This window comes from Apteryx rowi, unplaced genomic scaffold (genome assembly GCF_003343035.1).
Source record: "Apteryx rowi isolate R43461 unplaced genomic scaffold, aptRow1 scaffold_668, whole genome shotgun sequence".
NCBI lineage: Eukaryota > Metazoa > Chordata > Aves > Apterygiformes > Apterygidae > Apteryx > Apteryx rowi.
In genome coordinates this window covers 61,242-84,355 of record NW_020450947.1, presented here as the reverse complement: position 1 = coordinate 84,355, position 23,114 = coordinate 61,242, and the positions used below count along the sequence as shown (strand labels likewise).

General features: G+C 47.9%; 1 protein-coding gene across 9 annotated transcripts in view; it reads left to right on the top strand.

Moving 5' to 3' along the window:
• RANBP10 (RAN binding protein 10) overlaps positions 1-15,161 on the top strand; it is a 93,156-nt gene extending 77,995 nt beyond the window's left edge. Inside the window, exons 10-16 of one of the 9 annotated variants that reach the window (XR_003256586.1) lie at positions 98-293; positions 1,703-1,827; positions 2,776-2,921; positions 3,415-3,526; positions 5,658-6,430; positions 6,919-6,951; positions 9,836-15,161. Coding sequence is in view for 2 of the 9 variants with exons in the window: in XM_026085404.1 (XP_025941189.1) it covers positions 98-293; positions 1,703-1,827; positions 2,776-2,921; positions 3,415-3,526; positions 5,658-5,788 (710 nt within the window). In the remaining 7 variants the exon portion in view is untranslated. Of the gene's footprint in view, positions 1-97; positions 294-1,702; positions 1,828-2,775; positions 2,922-3,414; positions 3,527-5,657 lie in introns of all 9 variants that reach the window. The other 8 variants (XR_003256582.1, XR_003256585.1, XR_003256583.1 and 5 more) reach the window with 8 other exon arrangements.
• The last annotated feature ends 7,953 nt before the right edge of the window (positions 15,162-23,114 follow it).

Below are 23,114 nucleotides of genomic sequence, written 5' to 3'. Positions count from 1 at the left end.
TTCCTTTGGGGCTGTCTTCTCTTGCTAAATTGCTGACTTCACAGTAGAGTGATATAGTCAGTCTGGTCTCATTTTTCCCTTCCTTCTTGGCTTTTAGGAGCAGATAGTCCAACCTGTAGCAATGGAGTCATGTCCACAAAAAGCAAACAGAGCCGTAGTAAATACCCAGCACTGAGTTCGTCGTCTTCATCTTCCTCTTCCTCTTCCCCCTCATCTGTGAACTACTCTGAATCCAATTCTACAGATTCTACCAAATCTCAGCAGCACAGTAGTACGACTAACCAAGAAACCAGGTATTTTTTTTATTTTCCTTGTCGATGCCTGAGGTGGGTGAGATGGTGGGAGACAACTCAGTCTGCTTTTTGAAGAGCCAGCAGGGCATGTCCTGCTTTTCTGAACAACAGAGTAACTCGTCATAGCTACAAGGTCACTACTCCAAGCAGAGACAAGTCTGTCTCTGTTCCCTGTTCTGGCTTGGGCTGTGGAGGCTCATCTCATGAGGAATAATAGGATGGTCTTGGTTCAAACACCAAGCTGTCATATTGAACTGATGCCATCAGTGCCCCACATGATAGTTTGCCCAGGAGGTCTCCTGTTGAGCCTGTTTCTGTTGCTGCTGCAACAGCTGGTGGATTACTGCTGATGTGTAGCTCACATGCCCTTTAGAAGGTGAAGGAGCTGCCCAAATGATTATTGGGTTTGAAAGTTGTCCTCCTGAGTGTTTTTCCTGGACTACCTCTACTTGTTGCTCAATTCCTTTGAGGTGAGCTTCTGGACCAATGGTAATTTGTTTCATACTTGTGACAGCAGATCAGACTTAGAAAGCCTCTCTTCTCCAACAAGCCATAGGCAGTCCAAGGAGAGCAGAGGATAATTACTGCTGCATCTACTGAGTGTGGAGTATATGGAGCAGTGGTGAAAACTGAGCTCCCTTTGGGCTCCCTTTCCAGGTTGCTGTTGCAGAGCTGTCTGGGGGCCAACTGGAGCAGAGGAAATCTTTGTAATTAGTAGGATCTCTTGCTAATTGCAGCTGGCATTTATCCTTTGTGTACTGTGCTGAACAGTTTGCAGGAGAGTTTCTAGTCTCTATCCTGACCTCCCAAGAGGCATACTGCATGTAACTGAGTGAGAAACACTTGTTTGGGCTCAACCAACCACCTTCCAGAATCATTTGGTAATGCTGGATTTATGCTGAGTGTTTTTGAAATGTTGTACCCAAGTCACGTCAAGGTTATCTCATCATTTCAGTTTTCTGAGTTAATCAGCAATCTCATGCAGATTACTGTCTTGAACATTTAAACCTAGAGTCCTTGTGTGTTCTGTGTTGCAGTTTTTGTAAGGGTTGATGGTTTATCATGGTATCTTCAGCCAAGATTTTCCCCCTGTTTGTTTAGTATGTTATCTGTTGTCTGGCTGCTGTTCACTGCTCCAGAGATGACTGCTTCCTGAAATGAAAGTTTATAAGCACTCTGCATCTGTCATTATGACAGGCACTTTCAGAATAGAAGCTTGTTTCATAAGTTGCCTCCTGAAGTCTGCAACAATTTTTGCTACACTGAGTTAGACTATCTTGTTCTCTGTAATCTAACTGGCACCTAATCTGGTTTACTGGCTGTTGCTGGGCATCATTTGTCATCTGAGCTCTTCATTTCTTCCCTTTCTAATTTAGTCATCTGGCCTTTCTTTCCTTCTTTTACCTCAGTGACAGTGAGATGGAAATGGAGGCTGAGCATTACCCCAATGGAGTCCTGGAAAACTCATCCACTAGGATAATGAATGGCACCTACAAACATGAAGAGATCCTGCAGACGGATGAATCCAGCATGGGTAGGGCCTGACAGGCAGGATCTCTATTGCCCAGTTGCACAGAAAGTTGAAGGGATAGAGGGTAATAGAAAGAGCTGGTATCAAGAATTAAAGATGTGATTGGATTGTGGGAAAGAGACATGCCCTTTCAGTCTCTTTCCCAGCCCTGGTGAATGAAGTTCTCAAGATCTCTAATTCACAGGGAACATGAATCTGTCTTGGAATTAAAACTAGATTTGTCTTTTTGTAGTCTCAGAGAAGTTCTGGTGATATTGTGGAACAGGGAAAGCGACAGGAGTCAAAGGTTTGTTTAGTGCTGGTCATGAATTCCAGCCCAAAGCAGTCTTGGCAGTTCTGCCAGCTGAGGAGAAGAATTAGGCTATGAAAGGCTGTCTGATTCCCAGTTGCAAAATGTCCACAACACAGTATGGTCCATTCACAGTCAGCTACAACTGTCCTGCTTGTGAGTGCTTTAGCTGGGAGGGAGAGGATGCCTCAGCTGCACTCCCTCTGAAACTGGGAATTCCTCCACTTCCAGTGGGTCCTGCGGTCACCCGATACTGGGAAGCTGGTGTTGTTGGTATCTAGGATTGAAAGTTTTCTGAGTCCAGGGTTTGTTAGACCAGGGATTTCGGTGTTGTGTGTGCTGTATTACAGACATGTAAGGGTAACAGAGCCACAATAGCAAGCTTCCATAATTTTATCAGACAACTTGATTTGTAGACAGTCCTTGAGCATTAAACAAACTGAGTTCAAGTTTTACCCTGTACCAAAGAGATGCCATAAAAAAAAACCTACTGGCTCTTGTGGTGCATGACTCAAAAAAAGCTTCCACTTGCATAAATTTAGACCAAGGAGCATCTATCTGCTCCTGAAGGGGGAGGAATTCATGCCTAAGAACAGGGCAGCATGACACAGTGTGAGCAATGGTGGGGAACGAGAGACAATTCTCTACTGTCTTTCCTCTAGAAGACAACTGCCCTCAGAGGCAGCTCTGTGGAGGGAACCATGCTGCCACGGAACGAATGATCCAGTTTGGACGGGAGCTGCAGACGCTGAGCGAGCAGCTTTGCAGAGAATATGGGAAGAATACAATGCACAAAAAGATGCTTCAGGTAAGTCTGAGCTGTATGCTGCATGACAGCAGTTCTCTGGGCCAGGACTGGAGTTGTGGCTTCCCTTGCAGAGCTCTAGGTGGCCTCCACTTCTGCACCTGGAGAGGAAGAAGGAGCCTGTGTGGGAATCAGAGGTCAAAACTGAGTCAACATGAAGCATCTAGACCCAGTTCTCAGTGCAGGAGAGAGAAAGTGCAGTACCTGCCTGCCTTTCTGGGGCAACTGCATGCTCTTCTTCTCTCCAGGTGAAACTCTACCTGCTTTCCCGTTCTGGCTCCCCTGCCAGGTGGAGAGGGCACCCTCTTTAATCCACTCTCTTGATGGCCCAGTGTGGTCCCTTGCTGCCAAGAAGAAAAGGGCCATTTCTTTTCAGGAGGTAGGCACCTGTCACCTTGGTGATTGCAGGAGGTGCCCCAGCTGACAGACCTGGTGTTTTTTCTGCATGTTTGCCATCATGTGTGACCTTACTGTGCCTTTCTGTTCTCTCTCACAGGATGCATTTAGCTTGTTAGCTTATTCTGACCCTTGGAACTGCCCTGTTGGTCAACAGCTGGACCCAATCCAGAGGGAACCCGTGTGTGCTGCTCTTAATAGTGCTATATTGGGTAAGATCTGGCTTCTATGTGAGTGCTACCCACTGGACATACCTGCTCTCAGAAGCTGTCCTGTGGCAGGCATGCCTTTGAGTATTATAAAAACTTTGGAAATATTTGTCTTTAGCTTTTGCCTCTCTTTCAATTGTTGGGGACTGAAACAGCCAGGAGGGCAGTGATGTAGGAGAAGAGAGGCTGGAGGGAAGCCTGTAGAGAATGGATGCTCCTGATCTGATCTACTTTTGGCTCCCTTCCTTGGGTCTTCCTCAGTGCTGCTTCCAAGGATTGTCCTCAGCAGTTTCATCCTCTGTTTGCTGAAGAAGCCTAGATCTCCCCAATGCATTTTCTGTTCCTCTTCCTTTTTGCTTTGAATCCAGCTGAATCAGTTTGCTGGCATCAACAAGGCCCCTTTCCAGGTTGCTTGGGTTGGGAGAGATCTGTCCTGGCATCTTCCTGCTCTCTGGTAAGGAATGCAGTTGCTCCACTGCAGCAGCTTGTAAGTGAAGCAGGTTTCTGTAGTGTTGGCCCTAAAGCAGAGAAGGCCGTGAATTCCAGTTACTTTGAGCTCTTTCTGAACATGCAGAATTAAGTGTTGTGTAGGGTCTGTCTTCCCTTCGAGCATAGTCTCTGCATATTCCCATCATGTGGTATGCCTGTTGGAGCCCAGAGAGCCTTGCTACTGGTGTACCATGTTGGAACCAGCGCTGTGTTGATGGTCCAGCCATGTTGCTCTTTCCCTTTTGGTCTTAACTGTGTTGAGAGGACCCTGCTCTGTGTGGAAATCTGTGTTTAGTGTGGTTTTCTTCAGCTAATGAGATAGCTCCTCTTTTTCTGATGAGCTTTGTTCTTTGTGTAGCTAGATGGACCATGGTTGGATCCAGGTTTGAGCAATCTTTTGCCCTCCTCTGTATTGTCAGAGTTGGCTGTTTATGCCTGCTCTTCCATTTTCCTTAGACAAACATGCTGCTTGACCAAACAACTCTTGTCATTACTCTCCTACTTTGAGCCTGGTGTACTAAAAGCAGCAGCTTTCCCCAATAGAAGTCTTATTCTTGCGATCAGTGAGCTGCTATGTCATTGCTGACCCTCCTGCCATCTTCAGCTATAGAAAATCCGCTGGTGGAAATATGAGTGTATTAATCATAAGATTATGACCTGCCACCAGGCTACAAGAAAGGGATTGTTTCTTTCTAGCCGGGCCCCTAGATCCTGTCCTCAGACCCTGCCCGTATCATGTCATTGCTCATGTGACTTCACAGGACATTCCCCAGCTCTGTTTAGCTCAATCCATCCATGGCTGGCCATACACTCTCCACTTGACAGCTTCTCTGTCTCAGAAACCCATGTTTGAATGACATCTTTCTTCGTGGGTTTGTGTGCCTCATATTGAGTGTGTAAGAAGGAGAATTAGAGATTGTCCTCTGGGGGAAGGAACAGTTTGATGAGCAAACCTGTGAAGACTCATGCTCTGTATGAGTAAAGGAGCAGAAATGATACGATCTGGGGAGGAGTGTCCCTTTCCCTGACGGTCAGCATGGCCAGGTGTCCTGCAGGGTGGCTGGTGGCTGGACGTGGTGTCTGGACGTGCTTCGTCACACAGGTCACAGGAAAGGTGCCTTGACTAGCTCAACTGAGGATTCCCCCTCTATATGAAGAAAACATGAAGTTGAAAAGAAGCTGTGACCAGTGAGTTTTCTGGGTCTTGGACTATGGCCTAGACCTGCGCAAGTGCGAGAGGGAGAGGCACCCTTTTCCTCAGTACTTGGGGCCAATTTCTCCTGTCTTTACTTCCTCCTCCATGCTCTACTCTCAGACTTGGAGGATTTTCTCTCAGACACTGAGGCAGAGGAGCTGCCTTGCCTTTTTTCTTGTTCTGGCCTCCACAGCAACTCTTTCCAAAGGCCCTGTTGAGCTGTGGCCCCAGGTGGGACATGTCCTGGGTGGGCAACCCTGTGTGGGGTTTGTGGAGGAGCAGCAGTGTGAGCCAATCTTACTCAGGAATGACTTTCTTCCAGAAGCAGTGCATCCTGTGAGGGATGCTCTGCTTAGTGCCCATGTGGGACATAGAGGAACCTGTGTGCTAATGAGCAACCATGCAGCCAAGGTGCCTCTTCTAAACAGATCTCTTTTTTTGCCCCCACAGAATCTCAGAACCTGCCAAAGCAGCCCCCGCTGATGCTTGCCCTGGGCCAGGCCTCGGAGTGCTTGCGGCTCATGGCTCGTGTGGGCCTGGGCTCCTGCTCCTTTGCCAGAGTAGACGACTATTTGCACTAGCCACCAGAGCAAGATGGAATTGACATCCCTGAGTGCTGCCCTTCACCCTCCGTTGCTGCCACTACAACACCATCTCGTCTATAGCCTGACCTCCCTGCCACCAACACCCCCTCCAGCACGCACACATGTGCACACACACACACACACTGCCTGTGAAAGGATTGAGTTATTTCCTCACTACATGGCCATTCCTGACCCCAGGAGTGACTGGCAGATTTTATCTGTCTCCGTGCTATTGCTGCGGCTCCAGCAGCATTCAGTATTTCGCTGGTTATTCTAATATAGCGCCTTCCGACGTAGGGATTTCTCTTTATTTTGATTTGAGTTGTTTATGATGGATCTACCAGTATTTTATCTAAAGAGTTTTGCTGAGCTGGTTTCTGCTGATTTACTGAGGAAGCTCGTCAAGCTGGTGACAGCTTGTTCTTTTCTTCCCTCCTCCCTCCATCTGTGCACATACAGCATCATCTTCTGTACTAGTTGCCTGAACTCTTCTCACAGTGGCAGATCAGAGGGATTTTTTTTTTATTTGATTCCTGTTTATTAAAAAGGTCTCTTCCACCTCCACAAGGTCATTGATGTATTTATTGCCCACAGCCCCGGTTCCAGCCATACACATCATACGTCACCCTGGGAGACCTGGTGAGTTGTGTCCTGTCATGTGCTAATGATGGGAATTGGAGGAGCTTGGTCTTTCATGGTACATGCCTCGCTAAGAGCACTGGGCTCTCAAACCTTGTGTTTGTGAGTGGGAAGAGGAGAAGTCTTCACATTGCCTATGTAGTCCTTGTTAATGGCTACACTAAAAGCATCTCATGCCCTGAAAAGGAGATAGATCAAGCTCTCGCAGCAGCTGGAAGACAGGACTGACTAACTGAAGATCATCTGCCACTGTATTAGTAGGAGCAGGTCATGTTACCCTGTAAGAAATATTCATGGGTGCTGCCAGACTGGGCTGTCAGTTTTTGTGTTAAGCCACAAATACCCTTCTCCTCTATGTAGGAGGGCTCTCTCACTAGGACTCAATAATAGTATTTGCTGGTTCCCCATGTAACACTGACCTAAATGAGCACCTCTAAATTATAGAAGTCTCTTGAAAAGGCTAGTCTGAACTGTGCTCTTCCTTGCAGGTCGCAAATGCCAAGGTCAGGCTGTGGGTGAGGGTAAGTACTAGCTTCATACGGTCTGATCCATTCAGGAGGGAGCAGCAATGTTTTTGTAAGGATTCTTAAGGTAATGGTTTCAGTTTCAAGTCCAAAAGTGACCGGCAAGTGTGGGTGGGTGGGTAACCTCAAAGTACAACAGACTAATGCATCATTGCTGTTGAATGTATCAGGCCCAGGGACTCACTAAAGTGCTGCTAAGCTTTTTGTACTCAAACCATCTGCTTATAAGTGTACTTGAAACTGGTAAGGCTGTGTATCAGGACTGTACACTTCTCATCCTGCAGCATGTACCATTATGAGACTTAAGAATGGGTGTGGCTGCACAGGAGGAATCATACTCCTGCACCAAAGGAATTTTACATCTGTAGCTATGAGGAGGATCCAGGGGAGCTCAGACCTAACATGTCTTTTTACTGCTGTTCTTGACTTTATTTTTTGGAAATAAAGCAAAAAGATTGTACTGAGGTTTGCCCTCAAAATGAAGATTAGCCTCTGCTAAGGCTCCAAGCAGCAAATGAGCTTGGTGATGTGTGGCTTGTCCCATACCTCTCTGTGATAAGTGCGATGAGCAGTGGGAACAAAGAGCTGTAGCTGTGTGGGGAGGCTTCAGGATACCTCTCTGCAGTAGCCCAGAACTTTAAAGATATTCTGCATTTGCAGACTTCATTTGCAGCTGGAACGTAAGTTTTGAAATAAAGGCAAAGTAGGGGGGCAGTTGTCTCCTGCACTGCAGAAGTGGACTGTTTGTGACAGTGCTGGAGGCAAATGGCTGTGAATGTGCGGATGGTGTTGGAGGTGGTGGGAAATGCCTGTTGCTACCTTTTGGTGAAGGTATACAATGTGTAGAGGCAGTGCTGGAGCCAGAATGGTCTAAGGAAGCAGGGATCATGAGGTTTGTAAATGGAGGATATGTTTTAATTAGACCAGCTAGTATAGTTGAAAAAAACGAATGCAACTCTGAGTACCAAAACCCTTCTTCTAGGCACAGATAGAAGTAGAGGATGACACTAAGCAGAATTTAACCTTGCAATCTGCTGCTTTTGTTTCAGTTTTGGGGATGAGCTTATGTGCCTGAAAGATCCTCTATTTATTTTCAACTCTGCTAGTTGGCCCAGTGACGGATGTTACCCAAACCTGGAGTCCTTATCTTGGTACAACTGCACAGGCACTTTAACTTGATGGAGAGGCATCCTTTCTGGAGCCTCTATTGCTGGGCCTATCACTGCTGCCTAATGTATAACCAGTTCCCATAGTGTTCCCAGTGCTGTTGCTGAAACTGAGGCAGTGTGTAAACTTTCCCTGGTGGGAATTCTTGCTGTAAGCTCTGTGTTTCGCAGCACAAGACTTAGAGCACACTAATGGGCTGATTATGGGTACTTAGGTTGGAAATGCTCTAGTATCTGACTTTTGCCTTTCACATTTTGCTACTTCCTGTGCTGTTGGTCATCATTAACTTGCTCCTGTCTGCCTGCAGTCAAATCTCTCTTTCATCTTTGTAGCAACACCATCTTTATCTCTTTTGAGTTTTCCTTGGGGTTTTTTTGCTCCTACTCTGTGATAATTTGTGCTTCCTTGAAGCCAAGTCTGTTCTGTGTCATATACTTATGCCCCCTTGGTCTCTCAGAAAAGCAGTGCTGACTGTCTTAGAGCAATTGTTTTCATTTTGGTTTCCCCTTTGCTACAAAGAACCAGGAGATGCTCCTAGATACCTGGTTATTCTTGTGCCAAGAAACGTGTGAAGGGATGATCTCTCTGGCTTTTCGTGGAGACTGTTGCTGTGGTGGAACACTATCTTGATGTTGTGTTGAGGTTAGTGCTGAGAGGCCACAATCTTAATGATTGCACTTAGCAGGGCTGCATCACTTTCTTCCACTAACAGTATGCACCACTTAGTGGCAGCAGATCCCTCTAAACTAAACAGCAGTGATGCTCTTCACTTCTTGTACTCAAAGCAAGAGCTCTAGGTTGGTTTGTTTTTCCTTTCTTACTTGACTGGCTTCCTAACTGGCCTGAGTACTGCAGTCAACACACATTAATACTGTGGGCTTCTCGCAGGCTCTTGTACCTGGAGTCCTGATTCTGGTTTTTGGGAAGTGCCAAGGCTTTTCTGCTGTGACATCACTGTTCTGTACCCCTTGTTTGTTCTTTGATTTCAAGTGTTCTTGCAGCTTCACTAGTCGTTTCTGGTTGTTGTGCTTAGATCCTGACAAATATTCCTGCTTTTTACTGTGTTTGTAAGTCAGTGTGGGGAAGATAAATGTGTTTGCAGTGGGCATGGATGTGCAGGCATAGACTTGAACCTGTCATTGATTCCTGGATGAGATTTTGCACTTGGTTCTTCCCAGATTATTTTTCAAAGCCTGGTGGTCCTTGAGTGTCCCTGGCTGCTGCTTGATGGTTTTTGTGTTTTATGTTTGACTACAATGTCAGCTGAGACTTAATTTGATTTGTTGCAGTCACTTTAAAAATGAACAAAACTAAACTGAATTAAGGTCTTTAATTTTGAATATGAGCATGACCTAACCAGAGGCTTCATGCAGTTAAAGAATTCCTTTTATAAAATTGATTTTGGGTTTGTTATTTCAAGTGCCTCATGATTTGCTCAGAAGCAGATGAATAAATGAGAGAGGCCTTAAGAACAGCCTGGCTGAGACTCTGCTTTATCTGAGCAGCCCCTCACAGTATCACTTCTTCTAACAGCCCTTTGGTAAAGCCACGTACATGTTTGTATAGTCTTTGGTAGAAACTGCTGGCTTCCCTTTTTGTGGTGGAGGGATACAGGGTCTCAGCTATGACCCTGCATATAATGCTGGTGGTCTTGGATATGGGACTTTCATCACATGAGGCTGACACATAAGTTGTTCTGCTGTGCTGGTTTCAGATCCTAGAAGAGGGTTTTCCAAAAAACAGCCACAGACTACTCACAGTCCAGGAAACCTTTTTAGTCATGCAGTCCCAAAAGAGGCTTTCTAATTGTGGCTGTCCTTACCAGAACAAACCAGTTGCTACAGCTGTAACAGCTAAACATCTTCTAGCTCTGCCATGACTGAGTAATCGTCTGCACATTCAGAGGATCTCAGCTGTCATCTGATGAGTCCAGAGTCATCGCTACAGAGCTATAATCTACAGAATGCCAAGAACCCCCAGATGTATACTCTGGACACCTGCCACTACACCTGCTTTCCTCGAGCTTTGTGTAGCAGTGACAGCCTTTCAGAAGGGTAAGATGTCACAGGGACCTGGTGGAAACCTGCTTTCAAGGGTGGTCATCTGTAGCCTGGCATATCATGAGCTCTGTTCTGCAGCCCCATACCCTAACTGTTAAGTGGCCCTTTGAGAATGGTATATTGGGAACTCCAGACCTAAAGCCTTAGTTAGTGTCCTTCAGTGGTTCTGCAGAGGCAGCTTTGTGGAGCTGAATTACATCACCAGGTTTTTCTCCGTATGGACAAGGCTTTGCATTGTTCCTTCAAGCAGTGAATGAGAGCAGCCACACGAACAGTAACATTTTGGAGAACTTTCGAGTGGGATGAGGGATTGGTTCAGGAATTGGAGGCATTGGAATAGCTGGGATAAGTGTTTCTGGGACCCAGAAAAGGAAAGCATTGAGCAATATTGGCAGAGGTTGTCCAGAACTGGAATAGCAAGGAAGCTGCAGATGTGGACTGAGGAGCAGAGTGAGAGGATTGTACCTGTTGCACTAGAGACCGGGAAAGTAATAGGAAGGGATGTGGTGAAAGCAGCTTGGGAGAATGTAGAACTTGCAATGCCATGCCAGAATGCTCTTCAGCTTCCTGGCTGTGTTTCAGCAGTATATGCCTGAACAGCAAAAATGGTGCTGCTTCTTCCGCTGTTGCCTTCACTGCGTAAGGAATGGCCCTTGGCAGCTGTTGCACTCTGGCTGCCTGCTGGCTAATCTGCAGGCAAGAAGTCCTGAATGTCCAGGCACGCATAATGGTGCAAGCGACTGTCACCCACAGCTGACTGACTTGGTCTGCTGAGGAGCTTCACTTGAAACCCCTTAAAATGGAGTGAGTACTCTTGGTGACATTTCAGCATTGCTGACCACCACACTGAATGTGTTTTAGATGCAAAGGGGCCTGTGTAGATCAGTTGGGTGTGGGGCTAGAGGAGCTGGTGCTCTGTGTGGTGCCTTGTGCCATGGGAAGTGGCAGAAGTGAGGCAGAAGACTGCATGGGGCAGCTCTTGTCAGGTTTAGTGTGTGGGAGGTGACTGTTTTGGCAGTGTCCAAAAGGAAGGAGGACCTGGTCTGTTGTTGTTCCTTCGAGGTTACCAGGAGCGAATTTTATCCTTCAGGAGCAGTGAGTACAGGTGAGAAAAAGCATCAGTTTTGCTTGAAGGGCCTCTCTTTCTCCATTGGATGAAGTCTGAAAACTTCTCTCCAGGATCTGCACTCTTCCTTAAGCTGCTGGTATTGATAAATGTTGTTATACAAGGGTGTTGAAGCACATGACCTCCATCTTGGAGCCCCAAGAGCTAGCTATCCCTTTCATTGCTGCTGGTCAGCAACTGTGTTTATCCTGCAACAGAAGCAACTGTTGTCCTTCTCCATAGGGACCTGCTAGCTTCTGTGAAAGTCCCCCAAGGATGATACTTCACTAAATCTTAAAAGATTTAGTTGGAAGGGACCTCTGGAGGTCTCCAGTCCAACCATCTGCTCAGAGCAGGGTCCTAGCTTCAAAGCTAGACTGGGTTGTGCAGGGCTTGTCCAGTTGAGTCTGGAAAATCTCAAAGATGGAGATGCCACCACCTCTCTGAGCCCTGTCCCAGTGTTACCACTGTCATAGGGAACAATTTTTTCCTCTTATCCAATCAGAATTTTCCCGGTTGCAAACTATGCCCATGGCCTCCTGTTCTTTCATTGGCACCTCTGAGAACAGTCTGGCTTCATCTGCTTTAACCCTCCCTCTGCTTTTAGGTAAGTGGAATATGCAGTTAGATCCCCCCTTCTCTTCTCTGGGTTGAACAAGCCCTGTTCTCTCTGCCTCTCCTCATACATCTTGCACTCCAGCCCCTGACCACCTTAGTGGCCTCTGCTGGATTCATTCCAGTTTGTGGACTGTTGACTCTTGTACTGGACTCAGCATTGCAGATAGTTCCTCTTTGCTATGCTGTGGTCCTTTCCTAGCAAGTGTGTAGCAAAAGGTGTTTCAAGACTTACAGGGTTCAGTGTACTCTGAATCAGGCTCTCCTGTATGCTTGAAGGGCAGCAGTCTTATTTCCCATGCAACCTTCAATATGTTCTCAGAGCCAGCATGTTTTGGGAAAAATTATTATTACTACTAGGTCTCCCTTCTTGCTCCTTTGCCTCCCACAACACCAGTGTTCTCCCACCATTGTAAACACCAGAAGTGGTTATCTGCAGTGTTTGGTACTGTTCTAGAGCTGCTCTGACACCAGGGTCATCTCTGTGGCTCGTGCCACCAGCACGTTCTTAGAGGATAGAGCAAATGCTTCCGTTTGTTCCAGCTGCTTTTCTGGGCTTGTTCTGTGGCACCAGCTTAAAGGGACAGACCTATGTGCGATGATCCCACAAGAGCACCTCTCCTTTTCATCATTGTGCAGGAGCCCATCAGCCTGGAGCTGGGCTGGCTGCAGCACTTCTGCCATTCTTTGGGAATCTGGTTAGAAACTGAGCCTTTGCATGTGGCCAGCAAAATGGAGAGGGACTTCGGGAATGAACAGCACTGGGTAAGTAGCATCCAGCTAGTGGGAGATGGCCATCCAGTGGCTCCTCTTGCTCCCCTCCATCCCCCCATGTCTACCAGAACACTAGCTGGTTCCTTGCAGATACACGGATGATGTGTGGTTATTTGGGGCTGTAGCCTATTTCCATTTCTATCTTCCTGTTGCCCAGAAGTGCTGATCTTGTCTTAGTGATCTCTGTACTGCTGCTGACCTGATTTGGACACCAGGCGATGCAGTTGTGCCTGGCATGAAGAATTGGCCCCTTTGGGAGTATCTGCCTTATTGTGGTTGTGTACACCTAGGTTTTCCCCATTTGCCTGCTTATTCCAGTTCCTTCTGGTTCTTTACAGCCACATCTCCACTTGTCCTCAAGCTATGTCCTTATTTATCACTTAGTCTTATTAAGGCATCATTACCTTTCTTTAAATAGCTTTGTTCTTGAGACTCTCTTGAATAACTAGAACAGCTAGACTGGTTTAACTAGCTCTGGGTAGTAAATTTATCATTTTCCTCCTTAGGCTTCAGGCATAATGAACTGTGTCTTTGCCCAGCAGAGCAAACCTTGTTGGATTGCTGTGGTGCTACTGTGCTTTGTTAGCTGTTTTTCTTAATACTCATGCGGCACGTTGCCTAAATGGGAGTTTCAGAGTTCCCTCTGCCATCATGCAGTTGATTGAGAAAGCTAACCATGATACCCAGGGTATATAGCAGTGCATAAATGCCGTGAAGTTACACATTGCACAGAACAGCATCAAGAAGTTCTTTCAACTGAAGCAGCAACATGCAGTCTTCAACTGCCTGCAGGTCAGCAGGCAGAGAGGTCCATCACGCTTCAGTCCTGCGGTGCAGCAAGTACATGTGGAGCTGATCACACCTTTATTTTCCAGTGTAGTCACATGTATGCAGGATGCCTGGACAGACTGCCCAGCATTGTTGGGCCCTTGCATAGGGAAAGGTAAAGAATACATTCCAGAAAAGGTGGCTCTGGTCTGCCCTGGTGTCCCCTTCACAGAAATGGCATCTTCCTTAAAACCGTGCAGCCTGTCTTAGAGCAACCGAAGTAGTGGATCCTGATGGGAGCAGGTAGGAAGGTGGTGGTGGGACTCCAGCTGTACGCTTCTATCCCTAGATGTTTCTGCTGAGGGATAGTGGGAGGACATGTGCTGTGTGCTGCTGGGACCCTACTGCAGCCCCAGAAGAATGAGTGGCAGAGAGAAAATGCATTCCAGCAGCTCTTACTTTGAGCCAAAAGCTGTGAGTAAGCAATGTCCCATCTGCTGTGGTAGGACAAAGAGCTGGAGGAAGTGTTGGGGCTTTTTAAAAACAGTCTTGGGGAGGAAAAGGGAGCAGTTGAGAGCCTTCAGTCCTCTTCCAGAAGAAGCACTAGCTGTGCTCCACCATCCTGCCCTGCAACAAGAGATGGAGGATGATGGATGAGTGAACATGGTGTGTCTGTCCCTCTCCCTCCATCCCGTGAACAGAGCTTAGAGCCTGCCGCCTTTAGCTGCAGCAGAGCCCAGCAAGCCAGGAGTACATCCAGGCTTGAAGAACACACACATGCACCTTAGTTTCCTGCCAACTGTTTTATTTCCAAGAGGTGGATGTAACTGCCTCCTGCTAACCTCAAGCAGAGTCCGTTATGGGATTTACACTTCCATCACTGCAGAAGCATTCCTGGTGTGGCCATGCAAACCTCCCTGGCTGGGAGACACCTTTTCTCTGGTCACTTCACATGTGTCTGGGCACATGCTCTAAAATACAGATCCCTTGCCCTGGGAGGGCTTTAGCTGCAACCAGGAAGAGGCAAAGGGGCTTTTGTGGGCTGGGCTTCTCAAAGACTGCTTCTGAGAAGGAGAAGCAGCAGCAGCAGCTCTGGGGATAATGATGATTTTTCAGAGTTTTTTAAAAATAGGAACATCGCATCTCTTTCAGACTAAGGACTCTGCTCAGGCATTTGATTGGGATTTCTCTCTGAGTCCTATCTGTGCATGCTCTTCATGGCTCTCCAGACAGGGGAGGTGACCGCTGGCACTTGAAGCTCTTGCACGCAAACCCAAGGACCTGCCTGCAGTGCAGTTAACTCTCTTCTGCTGGTTGCTCAAAACTCAGGTATGAAACGCTCAGCTGGAGCATGGGGTGTGAGGTCTTTTCAGGTTTCCAGTCAGCTCTGAACAAATGGCCACAGTTCTGCTGTGACAGAGCAGTTCTCCCTCTGCCGCTCCAGACTTTTCATCGCCTTTCAAGGAGGGTTTCTCCTCTTTGGTACAACATTGGCTAAATGGACATTACACAGATTGTGCACATTAGTTCAGTCTAAGCTTAGTATTTGTGAATTAAGTTATCCAATGCTTCGCATGAAAACTTCAAAAGGGGGGGGAGGGTGGATTTTGACTGAGAACTGAGTATATTAAAATTTACTGGAAATATGGTAAAGAAATCAACGTTCTGCTGTATATTGACAGAATTATTTTTATTAAAATACACATCCATGTGCAAGAGCTAGTGTGAAGCTGTGTGCTTTGTGAATCTCTGCTTGCTTTAAGCAGCTGGAGTTGTGCTGGGGAAGATGCGTGGGAGAGCCAGCTCAGATGTGCAGGCGGCAGCTTGCCTGTGCCACGATATGGGCTTGCATCCAGCCCTGCTGGAGTGTGGCTGTCCTGCTTTCCAGGCAGCATGTCAAGCAAGCAGGGGGGCAAAAGGAAGATTATTAGCATGGATGGTAGAGCAGGAGTGCATGGAGCTGCTCGCAGTACTACACTGAGCCCTGCTCATTGTTTTGTCCAGGAGCATCAAGAAACCCAGTGTCTGTCCAGCAGGCCCAGGGCCTCAGACACTGTTCCCTGTGGAGTCTGCTGCCTTGTTGCCTTTTCTTCATCTCTTTTCATGATTTCTTTGCTCTTATGGCCAGTTGGCTACAACTGCCTCTTTGTGTGTGCTGGCCTGGTGCTGGGCTGGTTGGTTTCTTTCCAGTGTGACCATTTAGGTGTTGGGCAGGCAGAGCAACACTGGACCATAGCCAGTTTGCAGCCAGCTGCCCAGGGTAACAACAGCAGAACCATCCTGGCACGTGGAAAAGAGCCTGGCTAACAGTGGTACTAAGAGAGATGCCAGGAAACACAATGTCCACGGGAATTTTTAGGTCTCGTTAGCTCCAACATCAGTTTTCCCCGTCCAAATGTGAGCAGACACCAGCAAAAGTGCTTGCATGTCATTATCCAGGTCCCTCACAATCAGGGAAGGCTCTTAGCTCAGGCATGGCTGGCTCTCGTATACGATTATTAGAGAGAAGAAAGTGGTTATCACTAAGACTTTCAGGTAAGTTCCTGCACAGATTTGATAAGATATTTAGGGTGCAGCTGACAATGCACAGTTGCAAACAACTGTAACGTGTCAGGATATTCCCAGGCATAGCAGAAAGCAGGCAGTGGGGTTCTCCAAAACACTTTTTATAAAAGACCATTTCCCACAGTTGCTAGGCCCTGCCACAATAGCAGAAAAGGGATGCTTCCTATGCGTGCCTGTGATCAACAACCATAGGGAAGACTGTTAATGTTTTTAGTCAGTATCCTTTTGTCATAGACCCACCATCTGCATCTTCTGGAAGGGCCTGGTTTCTATCAGCCACTTCTTATTCCTGATGATTGACTGCTGCTCTATCACAATCTAAGAGTGTCTCCATCAGAATTTACACCATAGCCTACCACAATGTCCTTCAATACTTCAAAACCAATCTCTTCTCTGTTGGTTACATTTAGAGTGATGCCTTTAACTTTTAAACAACACTTCCCCCCAGACTGCAGGTATCTGTAGGATTTGGGTCCTGATGCCACAAACTTGGTGATGTTCCTGTCTGGCAGCACCTTGCCTGTCAGCTCCTGAAAGTAGTCACCAAGCAGGGGGAAGGGGATTCCTGCAGCCCTGGTGACTCATGAACATCATGGGGTCTGTGTTGTGATAAAAGCAACACTCTTGTAGTGCATCTGAGAGATTGTAAAGCTGCTTGTAAAGCTGCTTGTAAAGCTGCAAGACAATGGCCGTGTCTGCATCAACAACAACACACACCCTATGCTGGAGAAAAGAGGGAGTAGTACAGTTCATCTGGGTCGCTCATGATGGTGGTGTTGGGAAGACTGGGTTTCTGGCCAGCTTACCCCACAGAGAATTTGGAAAGTCTGGTAATTTGTTTTTGTTTTTGTTTTTTTCTTAAAATGATCAGGCCATAAAGCAATGTTGTCTTTCTGCTTCTATCGTTCAACATGCCTGACTCTTGTCAGCATCTGTGCTTGCGCCTGGTAGGTTTCTGCACATATATGGTAAAGGGAAACAGTAGCTTGCCATTTCCAACGCTGGGCGTACCAGGGAAAAAGAGCCCTCAAGGTGGCTGCGCTTTTACATTGTTCAGCCCAAAACAAGCCATCAGGGTGTTGAAACTCTCAAGCATAACATTGGGGTGCCCAAGGGGATGTCATTTTGTTGATGAAGGGACAGAGTCTAGTAAAATTATAGTAATGATTTTCTTTTCATTAGGGGCTGCTTTGTAATGCAGACAGATGACATTTGTCCTGCCACAGAGAAGAGCACCTCTGGGGTTCAGTGGCATGGGTGGTTTGGTCCTGGCTAAGAACTCTCTGTGCTCCCCGTCCGATTTCATCATAGTGATGCAATCATGCTCCCATACTGATCTGATGTTAAAGGCCACTCCCTTTAGGTTGGCCATCTTGTTCTGTGTCCAGTAAAACAAGTACCTGGTTGTCCCAGCCAGATGATTCCAGTGTTTTTCATGGTAGTGTTTAATACAGCTGTGGAAAAAGTAGAGGGGGCTGAATATCTCTTTCCTCCTGTGATAGCCATGCTGGGAGAGGAGTGCTACAGCACTGGGTTTAAGGAACATAAATTGGTACATCGCAAGGCAGGCAGCAGCACAGTGTACTGAAAGGGATCTACAGAGCAATCCTCCTTCACATTTTCATCACCCTCTTTGTCAAAGAAGGTGCGATGTCTAATTTCAGAAACCTTTTTCTTGTGTGGTTTGCCAGCCTTCCCCAACATTTTACCATCTTGATGCCAATAGTGACAGCTCTTTTTGCAGGTCAAAAATTTTCTAATTAGCTGTGTGCTATGGCAGAAATTTTTCTCCTCAGAAATCATGTTGCCCACCTGTAATATTACAGTTGTGGAAGTGAGCCTACATATTTTTGATTTTCAGTGGTGTTTAAAAAAATGGGAAAAACTACTTTTGCAACCCTTGAATCCCAGTGCTTGGGGAAGGTTGCTTAGTTTCCTGAGTAAAACATGTAAAGAGTCTATGCGACATAGACTGGGGATGTCTATCCATGAGTTTACCACCTTGAAAAATTAATTGCAAGTCCATTTTTTCTTTCAGAAGCTGGCTAGTGACAAAATAGCCATCATAGTCTCTAATGTTATACGCTATGAAGGTGTAGCCCTGAAACTTTGTGTCCATAAACAGCTGAGTACAGTCCATAAGGTGTTTGTCCCCTAAAATCCCATTTCCCTTCAGCTTTCCTTCCCACCACTGCTTCATCTCATGGTGCTTCTGCTACTAATTCTTGGGTGAAGACATAATTTTAGATATGTCCCATTCCCTGCATACATGCAATATCATTGAAAACGTAGCCTTTCCCTGTTTCTGGTTTTCAGATTGTGGGCCTGACACACTGATGCTGTTTTACATTTGCTCTGTCCATAGCACATACTGTGTTTCTTGCCTTTACATTTGTGAGGTTTTTCCATGTAGGCTTTGCAGCTCTCACATAATGTTGTGGATACTCAGTCTGGTTTTATAGGTGGGAAATTGTGTTGCTGTAACCCTTCCCCAGTCCTGCACAGGGTCTGCAGCCAGGGTACCTTATTCTTGTGCCCATATTATCTGCACAGTCTGCGCAATGTCTGCAAAACACAGCCAAAAAGGGAGTTGTGTCCTCACCATCCTGGCATCATGGATATTGTGCTTTCAATCTTCCCCATCTGTTTTGCACTGGCCACCAGCATTTTGAGGCCAACAAGGCAGTGGGGGAACTACTGACTTCCGCGGATCAGTATATTCTCCCTGAACTCCCCAACCACCTATTTTGGAGTGCCTGCAAAGCCCATGGGGATGGGAGTATGCTGTGAGGGATGTAGCCTAACACATGGGCTAAGGCCTGGTCCCCACTATCCCCTTTCCAATGAAGCATGCTGTGAAGAGGCATGGTTAGCTCCAAGCCCAGGGGAAACGTGTGTGCCAAATGGGCATTTTGGTCACACCATTCTCCGGATTTTTAGGATCTGCTCCTTGGGCTGAAGAACTGGGACAAAAACTAACTGCAGCTTGGGTAGGGCTGCAGGGAAGAAGGTCTGTTCTCATAGACCCTGGATGGATGTATGACCATGCACAAGGGAGCTGTCTGAAAAGCTGACCGACTTGCTGTGACCACACACATGGGCAGCCTGGGGAAAGCTCAGAGAAACAGGAGGCTGGTAGAGAGGAGCCTGCCCTGATCAGCATTTCCTGCACCAGCATCCGACTGCTCCTCCACAGATGTCAGGCCCTGCACAGTTAATAACTCCCTGGGGTACAAGAAACAGGTCACAGGCAGCATGGAAATTAATCTTTATTACACATATTTGCTCCAGCAGGCACATCCTGGCAGGGCAGTGACAGCATGAGGTATTCGGTGTCTGACTAGTCCGTGCCATTGCATTGGCAGGCTGGCTTGGTGTGCAGCGACTGTGCCCTCCACCATGCAACCCTTTGAAGCGCACTAAATAACTGTCCGCTCCATCTGGAGACAGGAGGGCTGGATGTGTAAATCTGACTGTGAAAGGCAAAATGAGGGTTTCATTTTTTTCTGCGAAGTTTATTTATTGCTTTCTTCACCCAGGGCTTCCCTGGGTCAACACAGACCTGGACACCACTAACAGTCACAAACCTGCAGCAAGAATTGCAAGAGCTTGGTGAGAAAAGTCAGTGGTAACAAGAACTGTGAGCCCTTCCCTCTTTGTGTACCATTTTGCCCCTCCCTTGGAGACCTGTATGCAGCCCCAGCATGGACAGCAGCTTAGCAACAACTCCTCTGGCAGGCAGTGCCCTCCGTGTGCAGGGCAAACTGCATTTCTGAGTTTTTTCAGGCTGCTGGCATTAGCACTGCTGTGCAGAAGGGAGAAAGTCTAATATTTTCCATACTGTTAACTCCACAGGGCTACTCTCCTACCACAGCCAGGGATGTGATCCCAGCTGGACCCCATCTTTCAGCACACCGAGGTGTCTCTGGAGCAGGATGGGATGGGTGAGAGCTGCTCTGGTTCCCAACCATAATGCTCTGACTGAGGAAGGAGATAAATCCCAGCAGCAAGAGTGCTGTGTACTTACACAATTGCTGGTAAGGAGCAGTCTTTAGGAGTCTCATAGAAACTCTGCAGGTTAGTGAGACGAACAGGTTTGTGCGCATGACCAAAGCAACATTCAGTGGGTGTGGAGAGCGCTGCAGAGGGAAAGGAGAGAAACTGTGAATACTGTTAGCAGCATTGGGCAGATTGCATTGTCAGACAACTGCACTATAGAATATATAACTCAACACAGACACTGTGGAGTTTCTCAGCTGCTCCCTTGCACTACTTTGGGGCAACACAAACCCACAGGGATTGGGACTCTCAGGCCAGAGACTCAGAGCTCAGCACACCCATGGTGGGGGATCATTTTCCTTCTTGGCGACAAGTGCAGAAACTTGGAAACACTGGCAAAGCTGGGGAGGTGAACAGACCTGGCCCAGCACCCAATAGTCCTTCTTGTGAGGGGTGCTGCAGCCGCCAAATTGCACAGTGGTGGTGGGGATGCCACATCCAGGGCTGAGGATGGCGGTTTCCAAGCTGGGGAACAACTTGCAACATGTTTTAGTAGGCTCCCAGTAGCCAGTCAGCCACATGCTCTCCCCAGTGCAGGCCCCCGCAAACCACTTGCTCATCCAGCTGAGCTCTGGGAAACAGCTGCCAAAGTCTCCTTCCCCCTATTCCTGCAGCATTTCCCAGTAGCAACTGTGAGGTCTCCCCCAGAGAGGAACCTCACTGTCCAGCGAGGGCACAGCTCACCCCATGCTGCCCGAAGCAGTGAGTTACCCCCATGGCCACTGGCCCTGGAGCTGGCTTTGCCAAGACCACCCAGTCCAGGGTGTCATCTCCCTCCTTCCTTGCACCCCAGGGATGTTCATCCCTGCCCCAACCAGGAGCTTTTCCTGGCAGCAGCACCATCCCTGCTCAGGTTTCTCTGTCTGACCTCCCCGATAGGACATCCCCAGTGGCAGCCCCAGGGTCCCTGATCCCCCAACCCGCAGTGGGGCCAGTGAGAGCAGCCTGCTGGTAGCAAGCAAGATGCCTCACCTGCTGCATGGTGTGGGGAGAGCACAAAGAGCAGTGCAAGCACCAGGGTTGTCTTCATGTTGAGCATGGTGGCTGTGTAGGGGGTCTTCTGCAGTGCTGCGTTGTTCTGCCTTGCCTGGTGTCTGTGGTCTGGGCTCTGGCCATGCTGCAATTTATCCTGTGCGTGCCACCCACTTTAACTGCTTTTCCAAAAATTTCAGACATTTTCAAAGAAGCCATTTCTCAGGAGAAAGGGGATTTCCATAAGATGTGGTTATATTTCAGGGTCACATCCAGCAGCAATGTGTGGAAGAGGTAAGAGAGCAGGCCAACCACTTCTGCTTTCCAGGGAAGAGGTGCAAGCCTGAAAGAAGATTCTAGGGAGCTTTAGGGGAACTGAAATTTGCCCAGGAAATTAGATAAATTAGACAAAAACAACTTTCTGTGACACTGCTGAGGAAAGCAAGACCTCGAGTCCTGTGATTTCATGTTTGAGTTATGTTCAGATAGGAGGGACAACCAAAAATCTCTGGGTGGGGATGGTTCATTGACTGGTTTAATGGGTTGGTTTGAGAAGTCAGAGGGAGACTCTTTAACAAAACAGTGATTAATGAATCCCCTCTGAACATGCTTCCCCAACCAGCCTGGACATACCAAGGGCACTGCATTATTTAGGGGCATTTTGGAGCTTTCAGCATGGGATGGGATGTGGTTTTGTCAGACAGGAAAAGCTGTGTCATACAGAGATGGAAGGGGCCTGGGAGCACGGGGTTGTCTGCCTGTGGCCAGCAGAGAGGCCTTCAGTGGGTGGAGGAGACTTGCAGAGAAGGGGAAGAAATGGGTCAGCATCACCAGGCAGTCTGAGGAGAGTCTAGATCTGAGCCCCAGTGAAAAACAAGCACTGCCTCTGCCCCGCACGCTGTCTATGAGGTTGAAATGAGAGGGGCTCATGGTCAAAAGTGCACAGGAATGTCATTGCTGTGGGGAGGACTGGGCTGAGCCAGCTCTAGGCAGGGCAGGTCTCTCCACTCCAAGCAGGGAGACAGGACAAACCCTAGTGCAGCTCTGACAGAGCAAGCCCAGACCCCAGAGAGGATCCCAAGGACAGGAGTGATGAGTGGCACAGAGACCGTGGGAAAGTGAGGCATGAAAGGGAGCTTGTGCCAGCTCTGCCAGCCACCAGCTCAACTTGATGAAGAGATCTGCTCCCTGGCAGTGGAGGTGGAGTCAGGATGTATGTGGGAGTGGGGCAGTGAGGACCCACTGGGTGACCCACGGCAGGATGACCATGAGCAGAAGCTCTTCAGGGGACCCAGCTGTGCCCTGGGACTTCTCAGAGGGGAAGAAAGATGAAAACACCTTCCTTGAAAATTATCTCATGTTTCTGTAGTTTATATGGAAGAAGAAAGGAGAAGCACATGAATCAAATGTGCTGATGACTCCCATTTGAAAGATGCAGTCAGAACATCCGAGGGGGTGACCATGAGGAGAGGGGACTGTGGAAGTGTGAAGGGGTCATGGGTGGCAGATGGCTGCAGAGCAGGGCTGGGAGCCTCTCAGGGATGGGGCAGAGGTGGGGATGGCCCTGGGCAGCACCACACAGCCCAGGGCGACAGGGGCCACAGCTAGCAGTTTCCCACTATGCCAGCAAGCCCCCTGCTGGGAGCATGGCCAGTGCTGCCCAGGGCTGGCAAGGGCACCATCTCCCAGCCTGGCTGGAGCTGAGTTACTTCTAACCCCTTTTTACCCTCCCACCCAGCTTTTCATGGCACTTTTCCCCAGGAAAGGGTCCTGGAAGAAAAAACACCCAATACACAGCCTCTGAGTCCCTTTCTATAGTCTCTGCATCCTCCTAAGCTCTTCTACCCTATATTTTCCACCCTCTGACATCCCCATGCACAGACCCTCCAGCTGAACAAGCAACCACAGTCACTCCCCACCTTAGAGATGGGGTGAAAGCCAGGGGCTGTATTTGAGGGCCCCTTTGTCAGGGAGCAAATGACCTTTTCCAGTCTACACCCCCTCTCCCACATAACCTTAGATGACAAGCTCTGATCTCCCTTTTAAGGGTTGTAGGAGGCAAAGATTCACCCCTC